At 40.0% G+C, this 24,041-nt stretch overlaps 1 protein-coding gene across 4 annotated transcripts; it reads right to left on the bottom strand.

Moving 5' to 3' along the window:
* Positions 1-6,194: 6,194 nt before the first annotated feature.
* LOC145485166 (bone morphogenetic protein 2-like) lies at positions 6,195-23,828 on the bottom strand. Of its 4 annotated transcripts, none has more exons than XM_081463866.1 (3): positions 20,876-23,828; positions 10,295-10,626; positions 6,195-10,139 (listed from the first exon to the last, which is right to left on the bottom strand). In XM_081463866.1, exons 2-3 carry the CDS (start codon positions 10,602-10,604, stop codon positions 9,325-9,327), a joined length of 1,125 nt encoding a protein of 374 aa, XP_081319992.1. In that variant the 5' UTR covers positions 10,605-10,626; positions 20,876-23,828; the 3' UTR covers positions 6,195-9,324. The 4 variants fall into 4 exon arrangements, with proteins under 4 accessions (XP_081319992.1, XP_081319991.1, XP_081319990.1 ...); XM_081463865.1 differs by having other exon boundaries at positions 16,306-23,828; XM_081463864.1 differs by having other exon boundaries at positions 11,321-23,828.
* Between the last annotated feature and the right edge of the window lie 213 nt (positions 23,829-24,041).

The following is a 24,041-nucleotide window of genomic DNA, read 5'->3' on the forward strand; positions in this document are numbered from 1 at the left end:
AGGGCCCATCAACTGATCTTTTCAAGCCGTTGCTAAGGAAAATTTATTCTCATATAACCTCATCATTTTTAGTTAGTACAGAGTTATTTCATACGTTTTAACTTTTTCATGATCAGTAACACCCTTGATGACGTCATTAGGCCACGCCTTTGGTCATGTGACTAATACTGAAAAAATGCAAAGGTTCCCAAGTAAATTACTTTATCGGGATTTTTTTCACTGATTTGATATTTTAAATTTAGTCCTCATTACGCTATGCATAGATTTTGCTTCATTTCTAAAACGTCAGATTTTGAGAGAATTTCAAAATATTAAAAAATTGGTAATTTTCTGAAAAAAAGCATGATTGTGAAAAAGGAATCCCGAGAGGGTTGAATATGACGTTTTCACTCTGAAAGCGCATCAAATGTTTTCCGTCGACTCAACGCCGGAGAAATTTGAAAACGCAACAAACACCGGTCATTTTGGATTTATGTTTGAGAAAAATGCGGTCAGGGAAATTACATGACTATCGTAACGTCATCGTTTTCGAAAAGCTTCGTTTTCAAAATGTTTTTCGTTCACACTAAAACGCAAAACCGGCGTTTTCAAATTCCTCCGGTTTGAAGATATCGAAATGCTCCGTTTTCGTTACGGATTAGTGTTAGCTCCAGGCTCTCAGTAGTTGGAGACGAGCGGAAAAAAGAGGGCGAGCGTTTTTTTTTTTCTCTCGTTCGCCCTCCCTCTTTTTTTCGCTCGTCCCCAACTTCCGAGAGCCTGGAACAGGCTAGACTAGTGTGGACAGTAGGCCTAACCGTAGAAATAAACCTGCGTTTTCAAATTCAGTCTCGGGCGTAGTGTGAACGGGGCCTCAGACTCGGCTGTTAGCGTCTTTATAAAATGTTGAAATCTCAGTTTTAACTGAGTTAGATTTTCAGCGATTTCTCAGCTATCGGTTAAAATTTTGGCCACTTTGATCAAATAACGTGGCCCCTTTTACAGTTTTGTTCGGGGAACAATAGTTCCTATTTGGTGTTAGAATGAGCTCAGAATGTTTGTACGGCTGTTGATATTAGTTCCAAATCTGGCGCTGGAGAACAAGAGACGTTTACTGATAACGAAACTCCTGGACAACTATGAACTGTGAGCAGACAGTGTCCAAGGACAAATTTTTGCTGCAGAAATGGAGCCTAAATATGCGCTTATTATTCTTCAAAATACGCGTAAAAGGTATCGTCAAGCTGTTAAATGTCAAAGCCGTAATTGTTTCAGCCCTCAGGAAACTTGCTAGGCTGTTAGAAACATTCAGCTCTCCCAGAGGTCCATGTTCTACTTCATCGAGCGAGTGATTTAGACGAAAACTAAAATCTGTTACCAAGGCAACCAGGGAAATTCAAATAAGGGACACCTCCAATATTGCCTGGTGTTCACTTCGTTACATTACCTCGTTTTCGCTTCGTGTTAAGATCAATCGGGCAAGAGAAAATATTATGATGAATAACAAGTTGTGTTGTTTTTCTTCAAGGTTATCATGAATTTATTAATATGGCTTGCGTTTGAAGTGAAGACACGATTGATAAATATAAAGATAAGTGAAGATATGATATTTCATATTTTCACTTGTATGGCATGTGTTTGTTGCCGATACAACGCGCTCTCTGATTGGCTAATTAATTGTAGGGCATTATTCTCCCGTAATGCCCACGGGCTGATGACGGGCCTGCAAAAACAAAGCAAAAAGCCGTGTCATAAACCTCAAAGTCAGGATTTACTGGAAATTCCCAAACCTCGGCCCTGCCGTAGTGACCTTCCTATCGCTCGGTCTATAAGGAAAGGTTTCAGTTTGAGATTTTACCGTAAAGACCTCACTCTCGGTTAATAAGCAAGTGTAATAGCTTATTTGGCAAGATGGTATGGCTGATAAGGATAAAAACAGTTTACAGATAGAGTTGACATTTATGCACACTCACAGTTTTGCTAAAACATCATACATTTAAACTGAGGGAAGCGGTTATAGTCTAGTTTTCCCGAGAATCTCGATATTTTGAAGTTCTCGAGATTCAAGTAGCCTCTTGTTAGATCTTGTTAGTGGGAGAGTGGGCAACATTTAAATTTAGCCATTGCCGGCACGTGACCATGCAATAAGAACGCACTCTAGTTATATGACAATGAAATGTGTCGTTTATGACAAGGGCTATCCCGTCATGTTGATGTATTCCTTTTTCCTTGCATAAAACCCCTTTGGTACTGAAGAACTTGAATAGTGAAAACGGCCAAATTCTGAGTTAAAACGCGCAACCTAAAATGTAAAAAAGTCACCGCGGGTGACTTGTGATAATGACAAGAACATCCAAATGAACGTACAGTTATCAAAGCCAAAATTGTCATCACCAGCCACAGACTCGTTTACTGATCTGAACCACTTAAAGCGAACATTTTATAAGGCTCCAAATCAAACAAAAAGAATTTGTGTCAAATTGTGCAATGAGACGTAAGCATAGTGTTTCAAAGATGACAGACAGGAGAAAGGCTCCTACAAAATTGAGCAGATTTAGATTCGGTAAGCTGATAAGAGTGGCAGGATTTACGGAACTTGAGAGCGCTTTAAAGTTTGCCATCAAACAAGCGACCCTGCTTTTTGTTCTCTCGGTTGGTTTGTGCCTTATCAACTAGCTAGGCCACCGAACCTTTTACATTTCTTCTCAGTACTTCCCAGAACTGAAGGTAAAAATACGTTAGTGTTCAGGAACTGTAGTTCGTTTGTCAATATGGTACCTATTAGGACTCGAATTTTAGTGACTGCCTCTTGTAAGACATGTAACCACTCTTGAAAATTGCAAAATGACTGGCCGTCGTCCGAGGGAAGTTTCGTTAAAACCATAATAAAAAATACAGAGACAAATACATTAAAACCGAACTAGTTCTTAGAATCCGAACTTGAAGAGATACTTAATTTTCCTTCATAGCTCATAGCGTGCAAGCATTTGTTAAAATAATGTTATAAATCGCATTAACCGACCACCAACCTAGATCACGTCATTGCGGCATTTGCTCGAATATAAAGGCAGCTCAGAAAGCAATGACGACGACGACGCATAGGAATTCACCTAGTAAAACATGGGTTTATATTTTACCTTCGAATTTCGCAATTATCTTAGACCTGTTCGGCACGCCTATCGGTCTAAAAACCTACCTAAATTAACTATGTAATGCAAGCGGTAAGTTCCAAAAGGACTAAAAATAGAATATAAAAAATTAGTCTTCGCAGCTCTCGCAGTCCTTTACACCGGACTCATTTCACGTTGTTATTTTACAGAGCCGAGGACGGCTACGAATGGGAACGAAAGATTCATAATACAAGTGCATAGTCACTGTTCTGCTCATTAAACCTTTTTGCTTCGTGACGTTATTATTGTCATTATTATATTCAGAGAGAGAGAGAGAGAGAGAGAGAGAGAGAGAGAGAGAGAGAGAGAGAGAGAGATTATTAAAGCTCTCTTATGACTCAGCGGGCGAATGGGCTTGACGCACAAGCCATCGATTCAAGTGCATTGAATTGTTTTATTGCACTAACTCATAGAGATGCATGCTGTATTGCAGTTGTAAATAATTGCATGCTCAGCCTCGCAGCATAGCGCGCGTTTGCTGGTGCTATGCCCGGCTTAAAGAAAGATCTAAAACTCCAATTTTTCTTAGTTTTAGCTTAAATTTTGTGCTCTTGAAACTTTGAAAACACTTCAATGTTGCTATAAAAAGAAAACGCACTTCAATGACAAGCAAAAGGAAGAGCTATTTTGTAAATGTATACGTGATGTTAAAGTTTAGTGCAACCCAAGAAGTGGGAGGTGTTCCGGCAACCTTTCGGCAAACACTATGTTAAGAGATCATTATGAGATGCACGCAATTGTTATAATTCTCTCATCTCGATTCTTGTGGATCAGTTAAGAGTAAATCGAGAAACCAGTTTTCTTAAACAGTCTTTTTCTCCAGCTTTTCATGTTAAACTATCCTGTACACTGACTTACTTTTAGAGGAATAATCTTGTTAGAGGCCAGAAGAGCGAGCAATGAACTGGGCCAGTGGGTACGTGACAACCTCATAGCGGTTTTCCTTGATCTGTTGTGATAAAACTATATTCTACTTGAGCTGATTCCGGTTTGAATAGTAGGTTCAAGTGTGCGGTTTACTATCACGTGGGATGAATAATTAGTACTTGCGCTTATCGTGTTAGTTGAAGATTATCCTCTTTCAGTGAGTACCGATCTCCTTAATCCAACCTGTTTCAACAAGTTGAACGGCAAAGGTTGAAGCAAAATCATGCAAGGCCAAAAAATAAAAAAAAGAAAACAGTTATGGCTCAATTAGAACTCAAAAGGAGGCCTATTCTTACATTACACTACGCAGCACTTTATGAAAAGCTGTTCTCTTGCTCAACTCTATTACAGGAAGTCAAGACCGACCCACCGCCTCCGCAAACTGAAAGATCTCCCTTCTTATTTAACATACGCATGTAAAACCAATCAGGAATTGGAAAAAAATGTTCTGCCCGACGATTATTGCCAAGTATGCGATCGTTAAAATTGAGCATACACTGATATAGACTCTGACCCAGCAGCGCTCGTCTTACTTGAGAAGCACATGCCGCTTTTGACAAAGCGTGGTAGTAGCACTTATAAAGAGTTTACCACTTCTCTTATAAGGTCATAAAATAACACAACCTGTCACGAGTTGATAAAGAACTTTTTCTCGTACTCATCTTGATTTGACAAAAACGGCAACTTTTCCTGTAATAAATAGCTTGTCAATCATTTCCCGTCCTCAAGAGGTGGGGGAGGGGGGTTGGCGGTGGAGGTAAAGATGACTGACATTTCAGGCTACCAGTTGAACCTCTGTTATTCAACATACAGGGGCACCCAACGGAACGTTTCGGTAAATAATCTGTTCGGAAGGCTTTTAATCCCCTCTGATTTTCTTGAGAGAATTGGCACCTCGAACTTTCGTGACATGAGAAATTTAATGTCTGTTGTTTTCGGACTGTTAAAAATGTCGCTTTGAGTACCGAAAAAAGGTCAGCTATCATTTTCGGAAAGGCGATAAGACCTAAGGTTTTCGGGAAATGGACAAAAAAGCCCTAATAAATTCGAGAATACTCAAGTTCCCCTAGAATATCCGAACAGATAAACTTTTTTTAGTGCAACCTAAAATTAACCTACAGAGCTTTAAAAGTACTCCAGATAGCCTAAAACAGCATCTAACAGCATTAGAGAGAAAACGGTCGTTGGGTGCCCCTGAACATAGCGCAAATCATAGGTATTCGCAGCTTAACAGGCGACCGAATCTATTGAAATTCAAAAGTATTGTCTTTGATTTATTTTCGGCTCCGTTGAGCTTTTAAGTTGTTGCAGAAGCTTGAGAGATATTTTTGGCCTATCAGGTGTGAAAACTGTCTTTGCGCACGTGACTATCCCACGCTTTTTCAAGCTTTTGGCTTCTTTTTGCTTTATGTTGAGAGATTGGCTCTGTGGGTTTTTTCGACTTTAGCTAGAATAGTCATTAGAAAAGTCCTCTCTTCCAAAATTGCGTCTCCGGCAAAGGTAACTGTAAGTTCTGACGGTGTAGGAATTATATCTCTGCGAAAAAAAAAAAAAAAAAAGAAAGACCTTGCGTAACAACTGATTTGAAGCTTTCGTTAAGAAAAAAAAAACACTGTTTTAATTGGATTTCCTTTTTCACTTTTCTCGATGGCATACGTGCATATTTTTTTCCTGCGGGTCCCGTTTGTTCCAAAACCGATTAACTAGGAGCAAAAAAAAAAAAAGAAGAAGAAGAAAGCCTCCCCAACGATATGTCAACAAAAAGAAAACTGATGCTAATCCTAGATGCGTAAACAACTCAGACCAAATGGTCCAGATATTCAATAAATGTGATGATTCAAAACCTCGAAGTTATATTTCTTATCGCTGTATATATTTAAAGGAGCTCAGTCACGGTATTTTGAGTGATTTTGGCCGCGTACAAAATTAGCTTTAAATTGAAGAAAACCTAACAATAGTTGTTTATTAAGATGGAAACAAGCCAAAGAGATAACAATAAACCATTAAGGAACAAGGATGGTTTGGTATGGAGAAGATTAACACGGATCACAAACGACACAAACCGTTACGTAACTTCTTTACGAGTCGAGCTGTTAAACAGTTAGACAGTGAGCTTGAAGTTTCTAAGATTTACAGGTCGCCCTGAGCCACTTTGACATCAACAATCAAAGGCCATAGAAAGTCGAATTATGTTGGCATAAACCCCTTAACGATGAAAAATTTACGTATATAATTCAGAAACTTCATTAATTCGCGAAGTTGAAGCAATTTTCAAAGATTGTAAATTGAGAGCAAAACTAGTGAGAAGAAATTTGGATGCCGTCTTGATCATAGAAGACTTAGAAGGCTCTAGCGGTGACTCGGCGCGTTTGCTTGATGGGTAATCATGTGATAAAGTCAGTTAGCAAGCCCGTTTAGTCTGCCCTTGGAACCACACGTACCTATACCCTACGAACAGAATCACTTCGATCTTTCCTATATAGATAAGCCAGGAAAGCAGGTGACTTTCCCGACTTATCTATTAGCTATGGAACATTCAAGCGACTCTGCTCACAGGTCAAGTACGCCACAAAAGTCAATAGCAATACCAGTTTTCTTCCGTTCAATTTTCGTTCAACTAAGGTCCTTTCCATTATCATCTGCTCAATTTGATGGTTTGGCCATCACTGGGTTGCCCTTCGTTTTATTGGAGAGCGATATGCTCTCCTACCGAAGGTCGACCTGCATGTGGTAAGTATTACAGAGTCATTGCAGCGTGCATATGAGAGATTTAGGACAGTTTTGTAATGATTGCCTCGAAGTTTGCTCGAAAACCAAATGATTCAAGAAAACTATACGAATTTACCGCAAATCCAGCAACCGGTATACCAAGGGTGGGAAAGCGTCCAAGTTACAAATGGTGTTCGAAGTTTTGATCCAGCACCAGGATTGCAAGACAGCACGTTTGCTCTCATTCAGTCACAGAGAAGGTAACTTAAAGTATTTTGGGCCAATTACGAGATTAGCAGACGCAAAACTAAAGCGACCAAGAAATTGCTAGCGAAGGTTAATCGGGAAAACGGCTGTATTATGAAGCAGTTTTATGTGACCTTTGACTGACGCATAGTTGGGGCTTCGTTACACTCTCACAGTGGGACTAAAACGAGATGCTATACGAATATCGTAGGATATTTGCATTTCTTTCTTGGCTGATGACTGCACTATGCCGAGTTGGAAAAGGCTGGCTATCAGCTGCATGACTTTGAAGTGGGCGTCGTACTGAAATTACGGGTTCTGTCACGGCTTTTTTAAGAGGGACACCGGTAGTTCAAGTTATGTAATGCAGAGTGAGAGGCCGCTAAGATTCTATTCAATTTGGTCTCCTGTGTGAGTTGATTACGAATGAATTGCAAATAATGAAAGCCGGAGAAGAATACACATGACTCAGTTACTGTTTTACCTCCCGCGAAATTGTCACTCTTTGCATGGGGTATCAACTTGAATAATTCAGTCTTCCTCAATAGCTTAGCTATTGCCAATTTCATCTTCAAGGGAGCAATCTTGATGGGAGCTAACAGGGGCTGTTCGATAAGAAAATTGCTCGATTCTGACAGCTACAACAAGAAAAGGCTTGTCCACTGCTGTCAAAACATAAAACCGGCACCTCAAGAGCAATTTAAAGTTTTAATTAAAGGAGTATTTAAATCAGACAATGACAATTCGTTGTCTGGAATAGTCATTGCCGTCGGTAAAATACAATCGGAAAGCGATCCGTTTGGTACCCAACGAATCGCTTGAAGCGCTCAGGCCCCATTGCACAAAAAGTAATTAAAAGTCGGTTAGTAACAGCGTTATGAAACACTCAAGGAGGTGTAAATAGCCTCCAGTTACAAATAAGCCGCAAAGGCCGCTAACAACAAAGCAAATTGCCCGAAAATTAACTACTGATAGTGGGCGCGAGAAGTGCTAATGAGAAATCCATCATAATAACAAATCAAATAATTTCCAAAAGAAAACACAGCAGAAAAGCTTCGAGAACAAAAGAAATAAACAGATGGTCAGATGTTGAAACACATCGGACTTGACAGTGCCAAATTCTGTTAGCGGCTAAGCATAACGCGAGTGATTAACAAAAGCCGGCTAGTGCCCGGCTTAAAAGCGTGTAGACCCAGTTGCATTCCATGGATTAATAGCGTTCATTCCTGCAGTCAAAACCTATTAAACTAGATACCATAACAAAATCATGTTGATGAGACGTAATTTCTTCCACGGGACCTCCAGCAAGCCTCCGCGGAGTGGACCCCAAGATAGTCGGTCAAAAAGTAGCTGACTGATGTTTAACATGCGCCCATTTCATCATCACAAGAGTCACACCTCATCCAACTGACTTAATCAATCTTCATTTTAATTTAGGTATTTGCCATCACAGACTCTAAAAGTAGAAACTATACATCGCAATTATTGGTCAATTCCTATTTTAACTAGTCAATCTCGTTTTAATTCGAGTTTACCTGGTGTTAAATAAGAGACGCACAATAGATGCACAATCTAAAAGAATACAGTTCTTGGCTTTCGGATTACAATACTATCTCCGTCTCTTAAATATATGATACATTATTTTAGTTAACTGAACTAAGGTCACCAGTCTGTCTTTTTTTTATAACGACATGTACTTTTAGGACTATTAGTTGGCATAGGGGGCAAGGAATGGTATTTGGGACAAGGGAGACAAATTATGGATTGATAACTGCAACCTTACTTAGGTTTAAAACAATCTTTCTGTTTTCATCATTTCTTTCCAAGAAACGGATTAATTTACTATAGGGGATAACCTTCGTTTCATATTCACGTCGAATATAAGGTAAATCTTACTATCTTATATAAACAAATGGACAAAATCCATTTATTATTTTAACTTTGACCTAGGATATCAAAGTTCTATCCATTGCTGTTCATAATTTCACTGATCTCTATTTTACTTAGTCAACGTTTAATTCATCGTCGACAGTCGTTATGTACATATGTTTTCCGATGTATTTATAAATTCTCCGGCTTTTCAATACACGTGCAATTTCATTGATGTGTCCCACGCATCTGGTCAGTTGGTTCTTGCCGCAGCATCCTGACTTGACTGACGGCAGGTTTCAACCAAAGGTTGAATGGTTCCTTCATTTGACTTTGAACTCTTTGGTAAGAAAGTCGTCTTGTGTCCTAACATAGGAGCAATGTAACATCTTAAGCATCCAGGATGTAAAATTTCCATCCCTTCCGTTCACCGGCATCCGCATCCATCTACTACCATGTCCTGGTAGTTTTTGAGCACCACTTTGCTGTGCTCGTTCATGAAGAGCATGCTGATGGGATTCAGCGTTGTGGGCACGCAGCATGCACGCGGCGCTAAATCTTCGTTCACACTGTTCATTAGGGTCTGCACTATGGCGTGGTTTGTGGTGTTCAAATGATCAGCGATGGGAAATGGGCATTCACCATTGCAGTAAAATGCCTTGTACCCAGGTGGTGCAACGATCCAGTCATTCCATCCGACTTCAACAAAGTTCACATAGAGTGGAAGCCTTTGGCAGTAGCTACTCTCTTTTGTTGCGGGACGGTTGCCCGTACTTCTCCGTTTACGCCGACGACGATAAACGTGTTGCGCCCCATCGTGGCTGAACGTGACAAGAAGCGGCTTCCTGTCAGTAGTGGCTCTCTCGTCAGTGTGTACGTGAATGTTTGGTGAATCTCCATTCGCGGCTATGTGCACTTCGAGGCCAAAATTTTCGTTTGGATGAAGTGCCCAATGTTGAACCGTAGGTCTAATGTCAAAACTCTCCAATCCTCGAGCAGCTGTTCTTCTCGTGTCTATCAAACGGGTTATGGTAGGATGCCCAGCTGTTCCCGGAAGTAGCACTTGATATACATTCACACGATGCTGCTTTTCGGTTTCATTGGTATGGTTCTTTACATTTGAAAACGTCAAACGAAGCTCTGCTGCTCTTAAGGTCTCGTGGCTGGGAAGAGAGGCGATGTCGAAGAAGAGATTCCATCTGTTTGCAGGCAATCCCGACACTGGAGCAGGCAGCTGGTAACCTTTTGTACAAACAAAAATAAACAGAGTCAACACTTGTTCTCATGAAAAACGACACAGGAGGAAAATGACTAACACTGCATTGGTCTCCGCGTTGTCACGTTTACAAAGGACAGGTTGCCAAGCTAAATACTCTGTGTATTGAATACTGACTCACCTTCATGATCAAATGCCCGGATGGTGTTGGCATAGGTCCATTTTCCCTTGTTTCTAAAATTGGTCGAAATCCACTCAGGATCATTGATGTGATTATGATACAAGTCGAACATGAACTGAGGTACTTTGTCTTTTGATCCTTTCGTCGGTCTGGGGCGAGATGGTAGGCCCATTTTTTGCAACATGGACTGCTCTGCCGCCTGAAATAGCTCTGAACGCTTGGCGTTTGTGGAGTGATCCGTGTAAAGGGACGGTACTCCCAAGCATATCGTTACTCCAAAGAATAAAGACCACAGCCGAGCGATCAACATCTTTCATGCCAAGCACGAACTCCTTGAGAGAAGGAGAAACAAACTCAATGACTAAATGGCTTATAAGGAATGATTTTATAATATCTAAATCCGATCTAGCAAAGTGATTTCTAAAGATAAAAGCCAAGATAAACGGCATTTGAGCTCAAGAATCTTGACTTCCCGTCCTAAATCATGTCTAATCTAAACACGTCTGTTCTAAGCAGTGTGCACGATTTCGTCGGCTCAAGTAGTGATCAAAATTCGTTCTGTAAAGTTACCTGAATTATTAAAACGAGTCTTGACAAGCACCGGTTTACTGCGCAAATCTTCCTTGTTCCACAAAAAATTCTCACATAAGCCTAAGCTGCATGCTCAAAACAATTTACGATAAAAATCGCAGCACTTATATTGTATCTCAGTCAAGCAAATTAAATAACTGTCGTATCACGTTCCAATATTTGCTTACTTTCCATAAAAAGCCTCGCGACTTATGTTAACCCCCGGAATGAAGATCAGAGGGTCAACAGCGCGAAGCTGCGCAGTGGTTTAACAACACTCATCACCGAACACGAACCCTTGCTTCAACTGTTAAAGCGAAATTTATAAACAACACACGCAAAGACAATCAACCTTCACAGGCGTCCTACAATGAAAAGAATTCATCCTAAACATTTAGTGGCGACGTGATCTGTCTTCGTGTGTGCCAAGAACAGGATTCTTGATGAACAACGCACCTTGAGAAACATCAGTGCCTCTGAACGTGCTGTAAAAGCTCGTATCTCACTGACATAGAGTTATATATTTTATAAAGGTGTGGATTAGTTAGCATAGGCCCCTTGAGTGTTCATCACAGCGGTTATCTGAACTTATAAACAGAAGCCGTTGTAAGACAAAAGGCTATAAGTATAGGAACTCCCTAGGAGGTCTATTTATTCGTTTCAAAACGGAAGTTACCCAATAATTACACACGCTATTAAAAGTGAATTAAACGGATTCTTAAGAGCCGCAAGGACTATAAAAAGGTGTGAAGTGAGAACCTAATTATTGTCATTCTCACGATAACCAAAAATTTCCGTTTTCTAAACCTTTCTCAAGAGGACAATCAATTCGAACCGTCTGTAACCTGTCTTGAAGTTATATAGAACCAAGGGAGGCTGCAGAAAAATAAAGTCCAACTGATTAAATGAAGGATAAAGGCTCTGAGCAATTAACCAACGGTCACTAGCCGCAGAGAAGCGAATGACAATTCACTTTTTATTTTTGGTTTTGTTGTTATCTAGCTATGATCTACTTACGATAATGCTCAGTTTTCTGAAGCACGTATCATTGCAGTAAAATCAGACTCCTTACATAATCACAACATGTCGACAGGTCACTTGTTATGAAAATCTATTTACACGGGGCTTTGTTCGAACGAAAATGTTGTCTCTACTGTCCTGCCAGTCTCCTGTCGTCGTTCACTGAATTCACTGACAATGAAAGGATCGTCGACAGATGAAACAAACTATACAGATGACAACTTTTAAAGCAATATCTGTGAAGACACAATCACATGCTCTTCCCACAAGAACGCAATATCCTTTATCTCGAGATCTCAGAAATACTTCAAGGGCAATATGCAACTAGCAAAGTGTCACTGTTAATAATCATTAGCTGATGGATCCGTCGACCTTGTGTTCAATTCGTAAGCGGGAAAGCAAAATGCTAATGCCAAGCTAAATAACCTCAGGAAGCTATCGGAACTTGATCGGTAACATTCTAGAAGTGACTGTGTTTAGTCGGTTTACAGCCTCGGGGTAGAGTCTAATCCACAAAACTACTGGCAAAAGAGAAATTTGAAAGCCGCACCCTGGACACCAAACCGATGTCTAGGTCCGAGGATGATGAGACACTATCTGAAACGACTGTAATCAGTGAACGGAGCTCAATTCTACTCACATTGATTATCACTGAAAATCACTGATCATAGAAGCTATATATATATCTATGTAGTACACACCACGAGGTCGCAGTTGACAGTTCACGATTTCGAGAGTATGAGAGTAAATTTGTTTTGAATGGTAAGGGTGCTCTCTGGAAGTTTTATTCGCTTTTATTGTCCACTGACCATTTAGGTTGCCGGGGTAGTAAATACATCATAACGGTACGAATTTTCCGACACCTGACCCAGATTTTAGGTAATGGTTTAATGATAACAACATTTATCATGTAAAGTGCCGGTGCAGTAATACCATTTTAGCCGGTCCTTTGCACTGCGCACCGTAGGTCAAGATTATCTTAGATTACGTTCGTTTCGGTCCATTCGTTCATCTGATGACTCACATTCTTGGCAATTTGCTAGCAACACCGAGCCTGGGAAATGCGTAAACAGCCAAAACGAGCTATGCTACTAATGATGGTGCACCACGCTGGAGTATTTGACATCAAAAAAAAAAATTAAACCCCCGCAAACGAACAAATTCTTCCTTTCTGGCAAATCGCCAGTTGCGGCAATGTCAACTTGGACGAGAGTTGTAAAAAAAATCGATCTTATTCAAGTAGTCTCTTGTTCAGTTTTTGAGGACAATAGAGAGCAGCCGAAGTTGTGCCTTGTAGACGTGTTGACGGTTAACTGAAAACTTTGAAACCATCGCGCACATGCTTGATCGATTAAAACTGAGCTCACCAAGAACAACGTCATACCAAGTTTTTCAGACAAAAACTTTTACGACCTTTTATATGAACTTCATCAAGGTAATGCTAATTATACCAAGTCGTCTATGGAAAGAGGCTAATATAACCAAGTTAATTTTACGAGCTTGCAACCAACAGCTTGTAGGAGGTTCTGTAACAACGTATGGACCATTGGCTTTGCTTAGGCTAATTGCAAGTGGACGTGCAGTGAGTCTTAGTGAAGCATTATAGGCTAAATAGCTGATTCCACCCACACAAAGATGCCAAACACAAAGCCACGTAGCTCAAGATGCTTCTTGCATTATGTTGACTGCAGTACACACTATATGATAATGACATCTCTGTCGTCTAATGCCATCAACGCCACGCGAAATCAGTTCCACCACGCTGTCGAGCTGCGCTCGCTAGAGAACGACCTGGGGCTCAACACGAGAACTGGCTATCATTGTTCCCAGCGATTTCGCTGCTTCGAACTGATTAAAGATCCTTTAAAGGTTATGGCCTAAAAATAACGTTACAAAATAACCCAAACGTCTAATCTTACCGTAAACTGAGTAATTGGGCTGCCCAAACAACGAAGCGTCTCAGTCCGAAGGTTAGTTAACTTTGTCTTCAAGATTGACTTTGAACAAAGCAACTAATTTACAATTATTCGACAACACAAACACGCTGGGGGCCAAAAAGATCTGTCAGGTAAACTAACGTAAACAATTGCATTCAACGTACAAAAGTATTCTTTACACATGGAAGACATTGCCGGATCTTTTAATTAAAGCTTTGAGGTTTGTCATTGAAGGGTCATGGCTAGTGACGTCCTAAACTTGCCACTTACCACGCATTAATTACATTTCCTGTTCGACTCGAGGCTCGCATAAAAAGTGAAAACAACAAAAATAACTGGTCATTTAACAGGTTCACTATATCCAGCAAAAACGCGGTCTCTCTGTTGTTGTTCGAGTCTGTCAACGACTGGAGACTGAACCGTCTTGAAATGATCGAAAATCAGCGCAACTTGAATAAGTTGCGTTACCATAGACAGATAGTGAAATCTTTTTGAAGCGCGTTACAGGAACTTTTAAGAACCATTGTAGTCCTGGATTTTCTAATTGCCTCTTTTCAGTCAAAGATGTGCGAAAACAGCTTCTAAAATACCATTGCAGATAGATCACTCTAGCAATTTTGGACAATTCATATTTCTCTAAGCGAGAGGAATTTGCCTAATATTCCTTCGGAGACGGTTCTCTTTGTTTTTGGCTTTTAATTCATAGATTGACCTATAATTGCATATTGTTTAACTGGATGTCTGCACAAGCCCCCACGAAGCTTATTTCCACTGGGAATAACTCGTCAGGCAATCGGCGAATTCTCTTGAAGGTAGCTTGATTCAAGGTCCAGAAAAAAAAGATGTGGAAAATCAAAACTCTTGAATAGTTAAATCGCACAGATTATAGCACAAACAGAGAAAAAGACAACAGAAAATTTCGGCCATAATTGTTTTAGAGAAAGGCGCAACCCCTAATTAAAAGTCTGCTTATGTATCAGTTCCTGTTAGCTGTAAAGCGGCTAGGGAGCACAACTAAGATCTACGTACTGGGGGTCGACTGGGACAAGAACTAGATGCCAGTATCTGAGCTGATATTAACCAGTTCAATGCTGTTGTATCTTGCAAGATGCTTTGAATTTCTAGACAGTGTTTCTCTTCAATATATATTTTCGGTGTTATGAATACCAATAGTTCTTGACCCCTCTCTGCGCAAATTCTCCAATATATACTTGTAATGATCGAGGTTCAAGATTTCAGGTAGAAACCTGGCAATGTCCAGAGCTATAACACATGAAAAGGTAATACACAAGTAACCTTGCAAGGGTAGACGTTGTTTTTGGTAGTTATTTAGACGCTCTAAGACTTATACATCTATGCGCAATATTTTCAAAGTCAATCTTCAGACGGTGTAACCAGCAACGTGCAAACTACAGGCTAATTACCTTTGTCAATCTAATCAACTGAAATGAAATCAGTAGCGAAGGCGTATTTGTCTTTGATGGCTGGATAAGGTAAAGAGTGTTTATGTTTGAATAAAACACCTATTAACACTTCTTTATATGAAACGATTGTTATGCACGAAACATGCAGTACATATGATAATTCGCTTCCTGATATGAACGTGATCTGGTCCAAATCGATTTGGATTAAAGCCCTCGACGGAAAGCGCGTACCATCCTATGAGCTAATATCACCCAAAAATCTCTTGGCTGTTGCAAAGACGTTTTTCGCATTCCCTGGTAGCTTTATCGCGACTCCTACTTGTCATTGTACTGATTTAATGAAGTTTATTTTACTCTCGACATTGGCTGACAATTATAAATTAAATTTACCCAGTAGTTACGTTTGGTCTTGCTTTCTGCCTGATTGACGAGCCCTCAAACAAAATTTTACGTTGAGTGCACTATACGTGCTACTACGAAACAGAAGCACGGGTTCTTCTCCGTGGGAATACAACTACCATTTGCTTTCACCCTTGCTCGTAATTCCACTGATTAAAACGAACAACAATCACATTTATTCACGGTACCTTCGTGTGGGGGCAAACTTCAATCCTTTGCCACATATGTTTTCGAAAATGCGCGTAAAATCAATTCAACGTGAAGGTTAAGCTTGATCGATGGAATTTAGTGACCGTAACTGAATACTATGAGTTTCACCGCCTTTTACGTTTTGTTTTTCACTGCTCAGGAAAAGGTACGCACAGCCGAAAAAAGGATGTCAGCGTATAAAGTAGTAACAGCCAGGCTAAAATACATCAATTATATGCTTAATTAAGCGTAGTATATAATTTGTACAAAAATTAAGAGCAACCCGTTTTGTGTCACTTAGGTCAAGAAGCGGTTTAAACCATATACTTGGGCTCGTCGGTAACGTTCGACATCATGATCGTAACGTAAAAACAGGCGATAAAAATGATCCTACTGCGAGTAAAAACTCTCAAGGTGTTTCCGAACCACAGAACTCTTTGCAGGACTACTCTTTCTTACAGATAAAACTTACCTCTCAGCTGAACTTTTTAGGTGAACGACGCGACGGATGTTAAAGAAAGCCGACGAAATGAAAAGCCTTCTGTGTAGCTGTTGATGTGAAGCGACTGGACTTCATTCCGACTGTGAAATACGGCTAGAACTAAAGCGCTTTATTTCGACGATTAACCCCCTATACAGAATGGACTGCGAAAGCAGTTTACAATGTCAACCCCGATATGATGCCCCTGTCAGCAGCCGCGTTGACATGCATTGTGTCAACCAAGCAAATTGAAAGGGGTTCTAGTCATGGCGACCAATGGGATGGCCTCATATTTACTCTAACCATTTAACTGAAGACGCTGGCCTTCCAATATAGCTGCTCGATTTTCACACGTTTAACCAGCAAGCTCATTATTTTAAGGAATTTTAAGTTGACATGAAATGTTATTAATTCCGTGGCGTTCATTCTTCTGATGCCGGACTCAATGCAAGTAAAAACATAACGACATGTTTTTGCCATTACATTTTCAGTTTCCACTCTATTTGAAAGACTGATACTTTCTCTCTTTTCCTACACAGGTATGGAGGAACTAGATCTTTTTTATCAACTAGAACAAGCCTAGCTGGAGATGCTGCAGTTATCGTGTAAAGTTCCGTAATTTCTTATCTCTACGAAATCACTTAAAGAGATATTGTATAAAAATGTAACAAATCTGTAAGTAACTAAGTAACAACCTCAAGGAGTTTGAGGCTCAAAATAGTCTTGCGGTTAAATTAAGACTCGAACTTTGTAAACAATTGTGGTTTCAGTGAGGGATAATCAAGATTTTCACTTGGTTGGAGAAAAAACAAAGGAAATACCAGACTGTGAGCGTTTCTAGGGCGTGAGTTTCGCTGAATGGGTTACCCCATTGATGTGAGATTCGTTTTTCCTTCTTTGAGGACCAGTTAAACGGACAAGCGTTTACTATACTATCGTATTGACCATTACTGTATTAAATTCTGCATGGTTATCCTATAAAGGAATCGCGACATGTCAGCTGGTACAAAGAAAAACAACCTGGCAGGCAGCATTCTCATTCAGAGCTTTGCTTTTGGACTTTGCCCTTTTCTTTTGACTTATAAGCAATGTAGGAATGTCCAGCTATGATAGTATAAATGTATCAAACACAAGCACTGTCAGAGGGATTATTTTAGATGCGTTGGTACAAAGTGGGGCCAATTTCAGTGGCGTTCAATATTTGGAATATTGGATGGAAATTTTAAATTTTTTACCGCTAAGTGCATAACATAAAGCGTGCGCAGTATTGACTGCATTCAATTGAAAATTATCAAATTCGGTGAAAACGTGAGGGCTTTGAAAACCTCAAAACAACAACGTGAAGGACGTGAAGGAACGAAACTTGTTACATCTATTCACACTTAAGGGTGTACCTATGTTACGAATATCAAGTAAAAATTGTCGGAGAGAATGTTGCTACGCCATTTAGCTTTATTGCAAAAATTAAAAAGAAAAGCGGCGAAATCTCAGTTCATGTACTTCAGGAAAACATGCATCATAAAAAGATTTAAGTTGACACCGCTGCAGTCGTCTTTAAATTACGTTGAAATACTGGTATGATAAGACTCAACAAAATGAACAAAAAATCAATCAGTTATATTTTGTGATCACGTGATAAAATTATTTTTTTAAAGTCTTGGCTCGCATCCTCGCATTTCTCCTTGAGAAAAGTTATGCTGACTGCAAGTAGAAACTTGTTATTCAGTTATTCATGAATTTCATTACCTGGGGCGTACTTGTCTATTTGGTGATTGTCAACGCTATGTTGCGTGATGTTACGTGACTCGCGCATTCTCATACGCATAACGTCCAAATTTTAAGACAATAGGCATATTTAAATCTATGGAGGCCTAAAAGCACTTATTTCTAGTTTTGTCAAAAACCTCTGTATTGGGGTACTGACGCTCCAATAACAGTGTTCTCACTGGTTACTCATATACAAGATTTTGACCTCAAACTGAAAACAGCCTACAGACGTTTCTATGGAAAATCGCTGAAAAAAAATTAGCAACTAATTCATGCCTTAGCGTGCATCATCGAGCTCTATCTTCTTGAGTGCTCCGTCTATGCATGGAGCAAGTTGGAAGCTTGGAGCCGGCTCGAACGAGAGTTGCTGTCGGCCGCACCTCGAGCAACTCTAGCTTCTTGAGTGCTCTCCAAACTTCCCAAGTGTACCATAACTCGATGATGCACAGCTAAAAGCATGAATCAATTATTTTTAGCATTGCCAATTGAAACAACTAAGCCAAGTTAACTTTGCACATGCACACTTGAGCGTGTATTGTTGGATTATGATGCAAGCTTACGTATACTGAGTTTGATATCGCAGTTTTGTTAGCTAAGTTGTAATTACAATCTGCTCCGCCTTCAGCAGTTCACTTCATCTTGGTGTATTTCAATACACGTATTTCGTCTATCAGCAAAGATAGTCAAAGAAGCTCAGTGACGGTATTTTGGCCACATGCAAAATTACCTTTAAATTGAAGGAAACCTGAAAATGATAATTTACTAAGGTAGAACAACAATAAAGAGATAACAATAAACCAAAAAGACACAAGGATGGTTAAGGATGCAGAAGATTGTGACTGATTACAAACGACGAACTTAAAAAATTTAGGCTACGCAAACCGTGACGCAGTCATAACAGTATGACTTAGCACCACTGAGACCATAAATGCGGCAAAATCGCCGTAAAGCTGTTCCTTTAAGGCAACTTCAGAATTTACAAAGCTAAATCTCTTTTCGTTTCAGTTGTATTGGAAAGAAACTAATCAAATTCATTTTTTGTCACATAAAGAATTTTTTTCTCAAACAATAGACTTGTGATAATTTGCTTTCGGTTTTTACGAGCAATACACTCGACTACGCCTCCGGGCCAATTTGCCCAGAAGACCACTGAACGCATCATGTACAATGAGGCCATTAGTCACCTTTGATTATAAAAGGTCCCTGGAAGGCTGGAACCGTCTAGCAATGAGGTTATTATGAGACATAAAATTATTGGGAAGCCCGTGATAAAATAAAAAAGTGATTAACCAAAAAGATAAGAAAGACTAGCGCAATTAAAAGTTAACTTAAGATGCAACGTCAATTAGTCATAAAAACCGTAACCGTGATGTTTGTGCCGATCCAGTTGACCGAGAGTTAATAAAGAAATGACCTCTTGACTGACCACTAATGTATGCAGAAACAGAGCTATGCCGTGGTAATGAGTGATGTAAAATAACTGATAAAAATTTATGAACTGACCAAAGAAACTGGCAAAAGCAGAAAAGTACAGAAAACATGTAAGAAATCAAGTGCCATGCGCAAAGAGATGAAAGCTAATACTAACTTGCCTGCATGCAAAACGGATGTTTTGAGTTTATCTCGAGTTATTTTATCTCAATGCTGACCCTCGAGCGAGACATAGTTTATCAGTTGAATTCCCTAAAATGTAGACATTCTGAAGACTGCTGTCAGTATCTTGCCGAGGGAATAGGTCTCTGTATCATCCACAATAATCATATCGTGGCTGTAAGGAAATTGTACCGTTATACTGGCACTGTGTTTTAGAATTGCTCGATAAGTAAGATTTCATTTAGTGTCTTATCTCCGACACACATCTGACAACCGGTACCTTTGCCGAGAATAAGATAGCTCAGAGCGACGCAGGCTCAGAGCTCGAAAACTGTCAAAATATCCTCACTTTAACTTTAAAGAAATGAGAAGGTAGACTGGCAATCAAGAAAAATAACAACTCATTTAGCATTACATGTATGTCTGTGGAAGAAGTTGAAAGTTATCTGCAAACCTTCATCCCAAGGCTTGTCATGTGAGAAAGGTTCATTCGGGCCAAAATGAAAATTCCACCAAAACAACTGGCATGCTTTCACGACTTACATGAATCACAGCGTGGCATCAGTGGACTACCATTGTTCGTAACGTAAAAATCTTCAACGCGTCTTTTGTGAAATTTATGAAGGCAGACTTTAGGTAACAATTTCTACCGTTCACAGATAAAGCAAAGAATAGAAAGACAAAAATTTCAGATTTCAAGCAATGGAATTTAGATTGATCTATTAGCTTAAGAGGGTGCTCAATAGCGATGCGTGCCAAAAGCTTCCATAAAATCTTTCATGTTTATAGTAATGCTGTCTTTTGTTTGTTCTCCTGTCTTCCGGAGACCCTCTCCTTTTCTAATCTACCAAGATGATTGTCAGACAGCTCTACCGTACAACAGGAAAGACATGAGAATGGTGATGAAATCCTTCACTTGGGATTACCGTTTTAGCACGCAATCGTTCTAAAGCGATTTTGTCTGATCAGCTCAGAAGGACTTAAAAGGGATAAGTCCTTGTATGTTTTCATTACATACGAAAGACAGCGACGATAAACTATTGATTACAACCAAGGCAAACATCACGGGAATGTATATTGTAAGCTTGCATTGCTGAGAAAAGACAGTGAACTAAAGGAATCTTAATCATGCTACTCATTCGTATATTTCTCCTTCGAACTTACACAAAGTGGAGAAAAGTCTAAATCTACAGTACCTTACCTGAAAACGTCGATGAAGAAAATCCTAGCCGTCACAAGCAACCTCCTCAGAAGAGCTCAACTCTCTAATGGGGCAGATTAGTGAGAACTCATTACTCTTGGTTATCACACGATCTGTCAGATAAGTGTTTATCGCCAATTTCAGACTTGAGAGTATGAATTATGAATAAATATTAAACGAACATGTTGAAGGTGTTGAGTTACAAATCCGAACTGCACCTGGAGGAAAGTCAACTGCACGCAGAATTACTCTGTCTTGTTTGGCGAAGAGCACATTTTCTGAGAGTTCAAGGACTAGAGTGTTCCAGAATACCACTTTTAGATGGCGTTTCTGTCGACTTTTGTGATGTCAATTTGTCATTGGCAACTACTAACTTACTCTTATGCCCACTACTCTTCTGAATTGTGAGCTGTGCTTTCTGAGGCCGTCTCCTAAATGTGAGAGTGTATCGCGGAAGGGTGAATGCATTAGGGAAGATAGCCATCCAAACGAAAGGTAGAATTACGGAAATTCCACGGTGCAGCCATTGATTAAACAGGAAAAAATATATCCACACCCGCTTTGTTACTCTTTTGTAGTAGTTCTCGAAATTGGACCAATCCATCGACAATTATTATTTCAGCAAACAGTCGGAGTAAAACCAGCCCACCTTATTAAAGAGCTATGAAGACAAGTTATTTGCAAAGTTTGTCCATTCGCTCAGTGGTGAATCAATTAGGTCACAGATGATGGAAGGAAGGCGAACGTGCAGCATGACACTGTTTCTCCATCATGACTCCCTCATGATTTTCGAGTAGGCCTGCTTTTGACCCGTACCCGGCTTTACTTCCTTGCTACGAACAAGACCTTCTGTGCATCTGGATTTGTTGATAGTAGAGCTTGCTAACCAGCAGTTTGTTTCAATTACCACAAACTTCCGGGATTAAATCCCAATTTAACTAAACGGCACAGACTATGCAGGTTATTGCCAAAACAGACTTACACAATTAGAACCAAAGGTCTTTTTGGGCAGAACATGATTGCGATGAATTTCCTGTGATTAGCTCGATCCGGACTACTCCACGTTTGGCAGCAAATCCAAGTCACGACAGCCAACGCAACAATCCGCTATTATGATTCAAAAGTCGATCAAGTCAGGCGAGAGTCGATACTCAGTGGAACGTGTTACCAGTCACACAAAAACTAACTTTTGGAACTTCTTCTGGAGACTCGGTAGCAAGGTTCAAAGCATTGTTCTTGGTGAAAAGTAAGATAAAGGAATTTGTGGTAAGTCTATATCTAAGAAAGCAGGCAATCCGCAAATTAGTTGCACCGGAAAACACGTCGCTCGGTAATACGTAATCATCTCGAGATACGTCAGTCTGACGCCAAGTCTAATTCATTACACTTTAGGGTATAAACAGGTGTGCTAAAGTGCAAATATTTCAGGACGTTGCTTTTACGCTTGACATGAACTTCAACTTCGCATTGTCTTTTTCAGTGGAGCATTGATAAAATTTCTCCTGGTTCTTAAATAGTTTAAACACTCCAACTGACACACCCTAAGTGCACAAACTACATTCCTAGCAAAACCTTCGTCTCTCGAACTTTAGACATTCCTAGGTATGATGATTCATTGCTCCAAGAGCGAAGAGGTTTGTTTTGTTTTGTTTTTCATTCAAATATATCATGTCTAAAGAACTGTGTTTGGGTCTTTGCAGTTCAATCCAGCTAACAGGCAAGTCAATGAACAAACTCAAAGGAAATTAAGGTCACGCCTTACAACAGAAAAAAATCGTGATATCGACATTTTATTTTCGTGATTTTATTCAATGTTTCGAAAGCAAGTCGGTGAATTGTCACCGCTCCTTCCTGCAGATCAGATACGTGAAACGAAATGAAGAGGAAAAAACAAAACGAACAAAGTGAATCACTTGCAACAACTGTATGGACACAGAAACCAGTGATCGAGCAGTTTGGTAACTGTAACAAGATATATTAGAAGAACTAGCAACCGATTGGGAAAGTGACTGAGATTCATGACGCGTCCTAAAAAGGAATTCAGTTGAGAATCGCAAGGCCATTTGTTTGATTGTATTTGGCATATATTGTATCTGCATTTTGCGTGATTTCAAAAATACAGTCGAACCTCTATTAAGCGGCCACTCTCGGGACAACTACCCGAAAACAGCGTTGGGCTTGGTCCAGTTTTCAGTTTATCAAATATAAGCAAAAAAAAAATGCCAGTGGAGAAAAAGTAGAACAATGATGGTTGTAATCCGGTCCATAACGTTATCAAAAGCCAAAGAAACAATTACGTTTCCACATTGTCATTCTCTCACCTTCGTCTAGATAAAAACGCCCAACTTAAAATCTTCCTGGCGTTTAATAGAGGTATAAAACAAAACAAAATCACCCTTAATACGGGAAGAAGCTGGCCGCGGTTGCTTAATAGAGGTGGCCGTTGAATAGACGTTTTCATTACAGTTTATAGCTGACAATTTGTCCCGGACTTTGGCCGCTGGCCGCCAAATAAAGGTTGGCCGCTTAAAAGGGGGCCGCTTAATAGAGGTTCAACTGTAGCCACAAACAGCGAAAATGTTATGCTGGCTTTCACAGGCAAGGTGATGCCGTATGCTGCTTCTAGTAAATATTTGAGCTCTGAATTCTTGCCCTAGAGCTTTTTGACGCTCTATGAAAATCAATGGTTTAGTTGCATCTTACCTATCTGAAAAAAACTGTCAACTCGCTTTCAAGTCCATAGCCATAATTCAAGACACAGTAATGACCTTAATGTAGAGTAGAGCAGAGCAGAACAGAGCAGAGCAGAGCAGAGCAGAGCAGAGCAGAGCAGAGCAGAGCAGAGCAGAGCAGAGCAGAGCAGAGCAGAGCAGAGCAGAGTAGAGCAGAGTAGAGTAGAGTAGAGTAGAGTAGAGTAGAGTAGAGTAGAGTAGAGCAGAGCAGAGCAGAGTAGAGTAGAGTAGAGTAGAGTAGAGTAGAGTAGAGTAGAGTAGAGCAGAGCAGAGCAGAGCAGAGTAGAGTAGAGTAGAGTAGAGTAGAGCAGAGCAGAGCAGAGTAGAGTAGAGTAGAGTAGAGTAGAGTAGAGCAGAGCAGAGCAGAGCAGAGTAGAGTAGAGTAGAGTAGAGTAGAGTAGAGTAGAGCAGAGCAGAGCAGAGCAGAGTAGAGT

This window comes from Orbicella franksi, chromosome 4, assembly GCF_964199315.1.
Source record: "Orbicella franksi chromosome 4, jaOrbFran1.1, whole genome shotgun sequence".
Taxonomy (NCBI): Eukaryota; Metazoa; Cnidaria; class Anthozoa; order Scleractinia; family Merulinidae; genus Orbicella; species Orbicella franksi.

What these genes read in the sequence shown, in the direction of transcription:
- LOC145485166 (XM_081463866.1), bottom strand. Translation starts at nt 10,604, where the DNA reads ATGTTGATCGCTCGGCTGTGGTCTTTATTCTTTGGAGTAACGATATGC. An exon ending in CCGGGCATTTGATCATGAAG is followed by an intron (nt 10,140 to 10,294) that starts GTGAGTCAGTAT and finishes TTTGTACAAAAG; the next exon opens with GTTACCAGCTGCCTGCTCCA.